Raw genomic sequence first — 12,125 nt, forward strand, 5'->3', positions numbered from 1 at the left:
GTGCGTACTATGTGCTAGTGTGTACACACATGCATGTGGAGGCCAGCAGTTGATGCTGGACATCCCCCTCAGTCATCTGCACCTGACTTGTTGAGAGAGAGGCTATCTCACTGAACCCAGAGCTTTACACGACCATTCAGCTCAGTCTCGCTAACCAGCTTGTTTGTTCCCAAGCACTGGGATTTCACCTGTACACTACCACACCCAACATTTATGTGAGTCCTGGAAATCTGAAAGCAGGTCTTCCCAGTTGTACAGCAAGCACTTTATTGACCGAGCCGTCTCCATAGCTACTCCATTATAGAATTTTACCAGTAACTTTGTGTCTCACCCCACCTTAAAATTTCACCCGTGTCCCTGGCCTTTGTCCCTTATACAGAATGACTCCCAATCTTGCTATCTTTGAGTATATTCGCCTATTTTCTAGAGGGCTTGCTAAATGTGTAACACACTCAGAAGTTAGCATCACAGCAGTCATATAATGACACTTCTTTAGGGAGTATTCCATACAAGTGTAAATTGGTCTCAGAATTAGCAGCTCAAGCCAGCTTGCCGGGTCAAACAGGCTCTTGGTTGTCACAATGACCTCAGTGTCTCCATCTACCAATGAAACCTTGCTGCTACAAGGACCCCAGGCTGGTGGACAACCCCTCCCCTTAGTAAACTTCTTGCATGTTTTGCATATTAGGGGATCAGTAAATCCACAAGTCAGCGTGGGGCCTGGGGTTACTCTGGGTGGCCCTCTGAAGGAGGTCAATGGCTGGAGTGGTTCCCAGCCCAGGAAGTCTCTTTCCTCCACAAGCAGGCAGTACGTGTGGGGTCATTTGCCTCCATCCATCCCTGGTCCTCTGGTTACTGCTGTTCAGTCTTGAATGCCTTCCAGAGTTCTCAAGCACAGTATTTGGCTTTCTGTAGCCTAAGTCCCTGGAACTCTGGCTCAACACACACCTTGCCATAACCCAGACAGACCCTCTGGTCAGCTCTTCTTGTTTGCCAGCCCCTCTTGATTGCCTTAACACTGTCTGAGCCCCAATTTCCATGGAGGTTTAGGTCACCCATCTGCCAGAGCCTCTCCTGTCTCATATTTTCTCCCAGTCTGTGGCTTTTCTTCTAATTCTTATGACAGGATCTTTTCACAGGGCAGTTTTTAATTTTACGAAGGTGTAAGTGGTAAGGTTTTCTTTCATATAAAGTGTCTCTTCGGTGCTAAAATGTTAAGTTTTATTTGTATTGTAAGACGATTTTAAAAAATTATTACCAGCCAGCCTGGGCTATCTAGTAGACCCTGTCTCAAAAAAAATTAGATTTTTTTTTTTTTGCAGGGGTTGGATTTTGAGGTAGGATCTCACCCTAAGCTCAAGCTGACCTGGAATTCACTACGTAACATCAGGGTGGCCTTGAACTCACAGTGATCCTTGTACCTCTGCCTCCCGAGTGCTGGGATTAAAGGCGAGAGCTGCCATACCTGGCTTAAATTAAATTTTTTTAATTTAATTTTATTTATTTGAGAGAGAGAGGCAACAGAGAGGTTGGGAGAGGGAGACAATGGGCGTGCCAGGGCCTTCAGCCACTGTAAATGAACTCCAGACACATGTGCCACCTTGTGCATACGGCTTATGTGAAACCTACAGATTAGAACCTGGATCCTTTGGCTTTGCAGGCAAGTGCCTTAACCACTAAGTCATCTCTCTAGCCCTAAATTAATTTTTTTTTAATGTTAACATTTTATTTGCAAGTAAAGAGAAAGAGAGAGGGAGAAAATGTCTGCACCAGGGCCTCTGGCCATGGCAAATAAACTCCAGAATCATGTGGCACTTAGTGTGGATACTAGGGAACTGAACTCAGGTCATTAGGCTTTTCAGGCGAACACCTTAACATCTGAGCCCCAAATTTTTAAAAATTTTACAGGTTCATGTAGCTGACAAAATTTATGATCAACCTTGCCCCAGAAAAACAAACTTAACTTTAATGATGAGACAGAAAAAGAGAGAGAGCATGTAAAGTGAGCAAAACGTTGTATTTCTCTACATTTCTTTATACTTAGCTTAGAGAAAAACAGAAGTCTTTTCCTTGTAGGAGCTCATAAAAGAATGGAATGAAACACTTGTTTAAGCAGGTGGGGAGATAAACAGGAGGCTCTGCTGGTCTGAATATCATTACCCTGGGCCTGCATTGTAGCAGGCTCACCTCATACCCTCCCCCAGGCGTTTCCTGTAACTGACCAACAGACTTGTTTTCAAGTTCCTTTTTTTCCCTTCCCTATCATCTTCTAAGACACACCCGAATCCCCCACTATGTTTAAAATTACTTTTATGGCTGTAACTATAACATGTAAATTGTGATTTATGGTTTAACTCTCATCCTGTTTTTTTTTTTTTCCTATAAACATCATGTGGTTATTGCCAATAAAAGCAAATACTCTGAACAGTTCAGGGCTGCATCCTGAGATCCCAACCTGTGGGGTGCAGACCTGATATACCAGACTTCTTTTTCTTTCTTTTTTTACCCAATAAAACTTAGCCTCACATTCCATGAGCCAATGGTCTTATTTATGCAACACTCATAACAAGCACAGAGATCATGACTGTTAAAACACTGTGAGGAATTCTCAGAACCTTTGCTATGCATTCTTACATTTTCACCTTGTTCTTTTCATTTGAACTTAATAATAAGGCCACTTTCCTTGTGAGTAAGAACTGTAAATGCCATGTTAGTACTTGTATCCTCTATCAGACATCCTAGCCTTCTGACTACAACACCACCATGGTCATCTACAAAGTTCATGCTTAAGAACTGTCAAATGACCAGCACTTGGGAGGCAGAGGTAGGAGGATTGCCATGAGTTCAAGGCCACCCTGAGATGACAGAGTTAATTCCAGGTCAGCCTGGACCAGAGTGAGACCCTACCTCGAAAAAAAAAAAAAGAACTGTCAAATGAGTTACAAAAAAGAAATTTTTTTTTGGATAACCTGGCGTGGTGGTGCACACCTTTAATCCCAGCACTTGGGAACCAGAGGTAGGAGGATCATTGTGAGTTCAAGGCCACCCTGAGACTACATAGTGAATTCCAGGTCAGCCTGGGCTAGAGTGAGACCTTACTTTGAAAAACCAAAAAATAAAAAACTATAAATAAATAAATAAATATATATATATATATATATATATATATATATATGTGGGGCTAGAGAGATAACTTGGTGGTTGAGGCACTTGCCTGTGAAGCCTAAGAATACATGTTCGATTCTCCAGGTCCCATGAAAGCCAGATGCACAAGGTGACACATACGCACAAGATGGCACCCACAACTGGAGTTCAACGGCAGTGGCTGGAGGTCCTGGCCCATTCTCTCTCTCTCATAAAAAATTACAAAAAAAATTACAAGAATTGCTTATAAAAGTTTTAAGTCAGTTTATGATTTTGTGTTGGACCACATACACAGCTGTCCTCTTACACAAGTAGCCATGGGCTGCAGGTTGGACACACCTGCAGTGAATCATGCAATATCATTAATCAAATTTTCCTACTTTTGACACCTATTTATGGTTTTTACTGTAATGCTGATGAATATCTTTGTGTAGAAAGCCTTCTCTTTCCCCATGTTTCAAGTATTAGTTCTTTCAGAAAAATCCATGCTAGTAGAGCAATATGAGCAATGGAATCAGGGGTGGGGGAGGATAACATTAGACTATTGATTTGGTTTATAGAAAGCTTGTCCTAATTTATAATTCCATCAGTACTGTGTGTAAGGGTCTATTCTCATTCAGTTCTCACCACTACTAAATCCTGTTATTTAAAAAATCTTTATTGGGTTTGGAGAGATGGTTCAGAGGTTAAGGCACTTTCCTGCAAAGCCTAACAACCCAGGTTTGATTCCCCAGTACCCACATAAGCCAGATGCACTGAATGGTACATGCATCTGGTGTTCATTTGCAATGGCAGAAAGCTCTAGTAAGCCCATACTCATTCTCTCAGTTGGCCTCTCTCTCTCTCTCTCTCTCTCTCTCGAATAATAAGTATAATACAAAAAATAAAAAATAATACATATATTTTATTTTTTATTTTTATTTATTACAGAGATAAAGAGAAAGAATAGGGACACCAGGAGCTCTAGCCATTGCAACTCCAGACATATGTAACATCATGTGATTCTGGCTTATGTGGGCACTGGGGAATTGAACCTGGGTTCTCAGGTTTTTATAGGCAAGTGCTTTAACTGCCAAGCCATCTCTCCAACCCCCACCCTCCCCCAAGAAAAAATATTTATAGGCATGGGACTTGCCTACCATTCATGAGGGCCTAGGCTCAATCCTCAACACTGCAAAAATATGGAATGTATAGGTAATCTTTGCTAATTTTAGAGATGAAAAATTATGTCCTACTGTTGCAAATGCAATTTTATTGAGTTTGAACAAATGATATCCAAATTTTTATTTGTTTATAAGGAACAGTTTATTTGTGTTGAAAATTATATGTTCATAAGCTTTCTCACTTAAGTCACTATTATATATAATGTTTGTTGGCTTGTTTTTAGAAAGAAAGGAAAAGCTTACATCAAGAGTGTACTGACCCATAGGTCTGTTCTCAACTTTATGACCTCAGTGATCACAAACATTGAAGAACCATTTGGAGTAGAAGACGTGGGTCAAAGCCCTTGTATATCTAGTACTCTTTCCATTGAACATAGTAAGAGCAATGAATATATACTTCATCTTGATAATAATAGTAAGTATAAAAATATAATTTGGGCCGGGCATGGTGGCACACGCCTTTAATCCCAGCACTCAGGAGGCAGAGGTAGGAGGATCGCCATGAGTTCAAGGCCACCGTGAGACTACATAGCGAATTCCAGGTCAGCCTGAGCTACAGTGAAACCCTGCCTTGAAAAAACAAAACAACAACAATAAAACAAATATATATACATACATGTATATATATAAAATTTGGGTGCTAAGGAGATAACTTAGCAGGTAAGAGTGCATGCCATGCAAGCATAAGACTCTGAGACACCCTGTTTCTCCCTGTGTTCTGTTCCCCAGCAGCATGGCCACACACTCCTATAACCCCAATCCTGTGGGTAGCAGAGACTGGAGAATCACTGGCGCTTGCTGGCCAGCAACACTGACTGAAAACAGCAGCTCCAGATTCAATGAGCAGTTGATTCCCTGGCAAGAAAGCATGCAGATGGGTCATAGGGGAGGATCCCTGGTGTTCTCTGGCCTCCACAGGCATGAATAAGGGGCATGCACACTGCACACATATGTACATTCATCACACACACACCACAACACCTATGTACGCTACACCACACATAATATAAAGATGTGAAAAAATGATAAAAAAAAATAAAGCCAGAGTTAATTATGTATATGACATATATTATATATACCTTATCTCTGGTAGCGACAAAAAATAAAAAATATGCCTTTTGAGAAAACTATATATAGAATAATAATTTCAGTGTGGGGGGTGGGTTGTAGTGCTGAGGATCAAAGTGCGTGTCTGTGTGTGTGGTGTGTGTGTGTGTGTGTGTGTGTGTGTGTGTAGTATTGAGGCTCAAACCTAGGCCCTTACATGTTTTTGGCTACTACTCTGTCACTGAACTACACCCCAGTCTTACTTTCAAATTCAGTCCAGTTGGCAGTCTACCAAAGTTTACAGATATTCCTGAAGCAATTGTGCCTAATATAATAAACTCTACCCATAACTTTTTAATAGTTCATCAATGAGACTATTTTGTCATGCACAGTGCTCAGAAGAAGTAGGAGGGCTGGACAGATGGCTTAGTGTTAAGGCCTTTGCCTGTGAAGCCAAAGGACCCAGGTTCAATTCCCCAGAACCCACGTAAGCCAGATACACGGGGCACATGTGTCAGGAGTTTGTTTGCAGTGGGCAGAGACCCTGGTGTGCCCATTCTCTCTGTGTCTGTCTCTTTTCTCTCTTTCTCTCCCTCTTTCTCTTGCAATTCAATATATAGAATTTTAAAGAAGAAGAGAAAATAGGAATTATAGGGACTGGGGAGATGGCTCAGTGATTAAATGTATTTTCTTGCAAAGCCTGCCTGCCCAGCTTCAATCCCCAGTCACAACCTACAGCCCAGGTAGGCATTTATCTGTCATGGCAACAGACCCTGGTGGACACACAGACACACACAGTTCACATGGAAATACACAAATAAAAAAAAATTTAAAGGAAATAGGAATTATGTGTCAATCAAAAATAGAATATTAAGCCAGGTGTGGTGGTGCACGTCTTTAATCCCAGCACTTGGGGGGCAGAGGTAGGAGGATCACCGTGAGTTCAAGGCCACCCTGAGACTCCATAGTGAATTCCAGGTCAGTCTGGGCTAGATGAAACCTTACCTCAAAAAACCAAAAATAATAAAATATTTATTTAATTAATTAATTAAAATATTAGGGCTGGAGAGATGGCTTGGTAGTTGAGGTGCTTACCTGCAAAGCCAAAGGACCCAGGTTCAATTCTCCAGGATCCACATAAGCCAGGTGTACAAAATATGCATCTGGAGTTTGTTTGTAAAAGCTGAAGGCCCTGGCACACCTATTTTCTCTCTCTTAAATAAATTAATTAATTTTAAAAATTAAAAAACAAATAAAATATTAAAATTTAGAAAAAATATCATGCAGATTTTACCATACATAATAAAAATTAATTTCCATCACTGTTATATAGGCTGTTTCTATTTCAAAGTTTTATCTGATAATACCCAAAGTTAGTATAATTTACTTCAGGAGATTCCAAGTAGCCATGCCAACTACCTTCATGGCAGCAGAGCCTGGGCTGGGAGCAGGCTCTGAACACAGCATGTACTGCAGGAATACTAGACTGCAAGCTGATGGTGTCAGGATATCCAAGATTAGTTTGTAGAAAAACATATAGAATGTTTGCTGACCACAGTGACCTGCTCAAACAGCATGCTGTCCTGCCACTAGCTCACTAATCTGTACCTTTGTTGTCTTAAAGTGACTTTAGATTCCATCCTCTTCTAACCCCTGTTCTTTGTATATCCCTGAGAAACACCCATGTAGACCTCTGCCCAGGGCCACAGCCAAATTTCTGCTGCTTCCCCAAAGGCTTTGGCCCCATGGAGCTCTGGTTCATACTAAATGCATACATGTACCACATAAACCCTTTACCTCTTGCTCTGCACTGACTGAAAAAGAGGCAATTTATTATAAAGATTTGGTTTGGGGCTGGAGGGATGGCTTAGTGGTTATGGAAGCCAGATGCACAAGGGGGCGCACATGTCTGGAGTTCGTTTGCAGTGGCTGAAGGCCCTGGCATGCCCATTCTCTCTCTCTCCCTCTTTCTCTGTCAAATGAATAAATAATAAAATATTTTTAAAAAAAAAAAAGAGTTGGTTTTCACTCTGCATAATTGGAAACCATTAGAAGGATTTGTCTAGGACGGGACACAATCCGACTTCTGTTGTTTTTGACTATTTGATTTATTTGCAAGGAGAGAGTATGTGTGTGAGGGTCGGGGGGGGAGAGAGAGGAGAGACACGCCAGGGCCTTCAGCCACTGCAAATGAACTCCAGACACATGCGCCACCCGGTGCATCTGACTTTATGTGTGTACTGGGAAATTTGCAAGCAATCACTTTCAACCATTGAGCCATCTCTGCAGACCCCTGACCTCTTATTAACCAAGTCATTTTGGCTACTGTGTTTGAGACTAGACCAGGCAGATGACAGAGCGTTCAAGAAGGAAATCAGAGAAATCAGCTGGAGGTAACGGTAATAAACAGATGGAAAGTCATGGTGAACTTAAGATGTGAATTACTCATTCAAGTGGAGAAATAAGGTATGTGTCTGGCACTTAAATCCAGAAAGCCCTGGATTTAATTCCAGTACAAAGAAAGAAAGAGGAAAAGGGAAAGGGAGACCAAAGAAAGGAGGAGAGACCTCACATGGTTCACACACCTTTAATCCCAGCACTTCTTAGGAGGCTGAGGCAGGAGGATTTCTGTGAGTTGAAGACCAGCCTAGAGCTACAGAGTGAGTTCCAGGTCAGCCTGGCCTAGAGTGAGACCCCACCTGGAGCAGGGCGAGAGAAGGAGGGAGAAGGTAGGAGAATGGATGAGTATGAATTCGAGCCATATATATATAATATATATTTTATTTATTTATTTATTTTTTTTTTGGCCAGGTGTGGTGGCACATGCGGCTAATCCCAGCACTTGGGAGGCAGATGTAGAAGGATCACTGTGAATTTGAGGCCACCCTGAGACTACATACTGAATTCTAGGTCAGCCTGGGCTAGAGCAAGACCCTACCTTGAAAAACAAAAATAACAAAAAAATTATTTATTTATTTTTAATATTTTTACTTATATTTATTTGACATACAGAAAGAGGGAGGAAAAGAGGGAGAGAGAGAGAGAGAGAGAATAGGCACGCCAAGGCTCCAGTCACTGCAAATGAACTCCAGACACATGCACCATCATGTGCACCTGGCTTACATGTGTCCTGGGGAATTGAACCTGGGTCCTTTGGCTTTACAGGCAAATGCTTTAACTGCTAAGCAATCCCTCCAGCCCTTATTTATTTATTTATGAGGAAAGAGAGAGAATAGGCATGCTAGAGCCTATTGATGCTGCAAATGAACGCCAGACACATGTGCCATTTTTGTGCATCAGGTTTTACATGGGAATTGGGGAATCGAACCCAGGCTGCAGGCTTTGCAAGCAAGCACCTTTAACTGCTGAGCCATCTTCTTAGCCTGTGAACCCCTTTTTCTTTTCAACTAGTCCCTCTTTACTTCAATGTCTTTTTTTTTTTTTTTTTTTTTTTTGGTTTTTCGAGGTAGGGTCTCACTCTAGCTCAGGCTGACCTGGAATTCATTCTGTATTCTCAGGGTGGCCTTGAACTCAAGGCGATCCTCCTACCTCTGGGATTAAAGGTGTGTACCACCATGCCCAGCTCAATGTTATTTTGTTGTTGTTGTTGTTTGGTTGGTTTTGTTTGTTTGTTTAGAGAGACAGAGAGAAGACAGAGAGAGAATTGGCGTGCCAGGGCCTCAGCCACTGAAATCGAACTCCAGACTCCCACAACACCTAATGGGCATGTGTGACCTTGTGCTCATCTCACCTTTATTTGTCTGGCTAAAGAAGGATCTGGAGAGTCAAACATTGGTCCTTGGGCTTCACAGGCAAGCACCTTAACTGATAAGCCATCTCTCCAGCCCTTGTTTTTGTTATTTTGTTGTGTTTCTTTTTGTCCTCCAGCACCATCCACAACAGAATGTTGATGGGTCCAATATTGTGCAGGTCTTCTGCAAGTAACATGGATTGCTATGAGGTCATGAATCCAGTAGCCACTTCATATCTGGAAGACAGTGTTCCACAGCACTCCTCCCTATCCTCTGGCCCTTACATTCTTTCCACACCCACCTTCAGAGTGTTCCCTAAGTCTTAAAGAGGATGATATTGATATTTCATTTAGCGATGAGCATACAAAAATCACTAGTGTGGGCCCTCATGCACCCATTCTCTCTCTCTCCAATAAATAAATAAATATTTAAAGCCGGGCGTAGTGGCTCACGCCTTTAATCCCAGCACTCAGGAGGTAGAAGTAGGAGGATGGAAGTGAGTTTGAGGCCACCCCGAGACTACACAGTGAATTCCAGGTCAGCCTGGACCAGAGTGAGACCCTACCTCAAAACACCAAAATAAAATAAATAAAAATAAATAAATAAACAGTAGTGAAAGTTTCTGTGTGCCACGTGTTCTCCAGCTCTGTTTTCATATTTTTATCGTCTACCAGTTACGTAGCATGCTTGTTGTAACTGATGAGCCTGTATACATTAGAGAGTAATGTGACTTCATAAAGTGATTCGTGTCCATCGTTTGCATTAGGGTTCACACTTTTGCAGGATGAGGTTGTATGGGTTTTGATAAGTACACATGTCCCGTATTCATCATCATGGTGTCATGCAGAAGAGTTTCACTGCCCTAAAATCTTCTAAACTCTACTTACTCATCAGTCTTCCCATCATCTGTCCCATTTCTTCCTTCTAAATCTCTGGTAACTATTATCCTCTTCTTGTCTGTATAGTTCTGTCTTCTCCAGATCTTATTATTGATTTCGAATAATATTGCATATAGCCATTTCAGACTGGCTTCTTTTACATATCAACATGCATCTAAGTCCATGTCTTTTTGTGTTTTTGTAGCTCATTTTCTGGATGGTATTTCATTGCATGGATATGACACAACCAATGTATTCACCTGTTGAAAGGTGCTTCTTGGTTTCTTCTACTCTGGCCAATTCTGAATAAGCCTACCAGACTGGGCCTTGTGAACAGTCGTGCACAGGCCTCAGTTTTCAACACATTTAAGTAAATATGTAGCAGTGTGACTGCCAGATCATATAATTTCTCTTTGTGGGAACATTCTAGACTATCTTCTAGTATCTGTTCAATTTCCCTCTCATACTAAAAATGAATGTGTGGTGATGGTTCCCGCTTTTAATCCCAGCACTCAGGAGGCAGAGGTAGGAGGATCACCATGAGTTCAAGGCCACCCTGAGACTACATAATGAATTCCAGGTCAGCTTGGGCTACAGCAAGACACTACCTTAAAAAACCAAAACTAAATAAATAAAAACAAAAATGGGGTCTAGAGAGAGATGGCTTAGTGGTTAAGTGCTTGCCTCTGAAGCCTAAGGACCCTGGTTCCAGGCTCCATTCGCCAGGACCCACATAAGCAAAATGCACAAGGTAGCACATGTGTCTGGAGTTCATTTGCAGTGGTTAGAGGCCCTGGCGTGCCCATTCTCTCTCTCTCTCTCTCTCTCTCTCTCTCTCTTTCTCCCTCCCTCCCTCTCTCCCTCTCTTTCTCTCCCTGTCTGTCACTCTCAAATAAATAAATTAAATAAAACAAAGAAAAAATAAAAATAAACGTAGCAATAAGCTTTGTATCTTCATCGGTATTCCACTATCAGTGTTTTCTTTTAGTCACTCGGCTTGGGTACATGGTGGCACCTTGCTGTTTTAATTTGCAAATCCCTCAATGATATATGAATGCTGAGCACCTTATCACCTGCCTTTTGTCTTCAGTGTACATTGGGTTAAGATGTATTTCCAGATATTTTATTATTTTTAAATGTGTATCAGTTACTTATTTTCTCACTACTGGAAAGGGAAGAGTTTGCTTCCAGCTTAGAGTTTCAGGGAGCTGAGTCCATCGTGACAGGGAAGCATGGGGAGCAGGAACCCAGCTCCACCGGCTTCCATTCTCAGACAGGAAGTAGGAAGAGGACAAAAAGTGGGTGGGCCGCAAAACCTCAAGGCCTACCCCCAGAGACACACTTCCTCCAGCGAGGCTGCACCTCCCAAAGTTCTGCAACTTTCCAAATGGGGCCACCAGTTGGGGACTAAGTATCAAAATGCATGAGTCTATATGGAACATTTTATATTTTAACCACCAAAGGTTGGTTGTTTTTTTGATTAGGTTTTTGTTTCAGTTTGGTTTGTTGTGGAAGGGTTGTTTTGTTTTGATTGTTTGTTTTTAATGAGACGGAGTCTTGCAAATGTAGCCCCAGCTATTTTATAACTCACTATCGAGATTACACTGTCCTTCAATGTACAACAATCTAGACTCTTCCCCTCGAGTGCTAGAATTACAGGCATGTGTCACCACACCTGACTTTCTTTATCTTGCTTTATTATTTATTAATTTATTCATTTGTTTGAAAGAGAAAGAGAGTTTGAGCATACCAGCGCCTCCTGCCACTGAAAATGAACTCCAGGAGCATGTGCCGTTCATGCATCTGTCTTTACTTGGGTTCTGGGGAATCAGACACAGGATAACAGACTTTATAAACAAACGCCTTTAGCCACTGAGCCATCTCTCCAGCCCCTGACTCGCGTTGTTTTAAGAGTTTTTTGTATATTTACACAGATATGTGTTTTGCATATACTTTTCTCAGTCTACAGCTTATCTTTTCATTCAGTTGATACCATGTTTCACAAAACAAGAAACACTTCCAATAAAATGCGATGTATCATTTTTCCACTCCTAGGTCCATTTTTCAGTTTTGTATCTGTAACCTTATTGTGAAGTCATCTAGAGTTGTCTTCAAGAAATTCTAAATTTTAGTTTTAGGTC

At 41.5% G+C, this 12,125-nt stretch overlaps 1 protein-coding gene across 1 annotated transcript in view; it reads left to right on the plus strand.

Moving 5' to 3' along the window:
- The window catches only part of Catsperb (cation channel sperm associated auxiliary subunit beta), a 129,820-nt gene that overhangs the window by 84,134 nt on the left and 33,561 nt on the right, over positions 1-12,125 (plus strand). Inside the window, exon 17 of the mRNA XM_045155587.1 lies at positions 4,532-4,722. Within this exon, the coding sequence (XP_045011522.1) occupies positions 4,532-4,722 (191 nt within the window). The remainder of the gene's footprint in view (positions 1-4,531; positions 4,723-12,125) is intronic.

The sequence above is a fragment of the Jaculus jaculus genome, chromosome 7, assembly GCF_020740685.1.
Source record: "Jaculus jaculus isolate mJacJac1 chromosome 7, mJacJac1.mat.Y.cur, whole genome shotgun sequence".
Lineage (NCBI taxonomy): Eukaryota > Metazoa > Chordata > Mammalia > Rodentia > Dipodidae > Jaculus > Jaculus jaculus.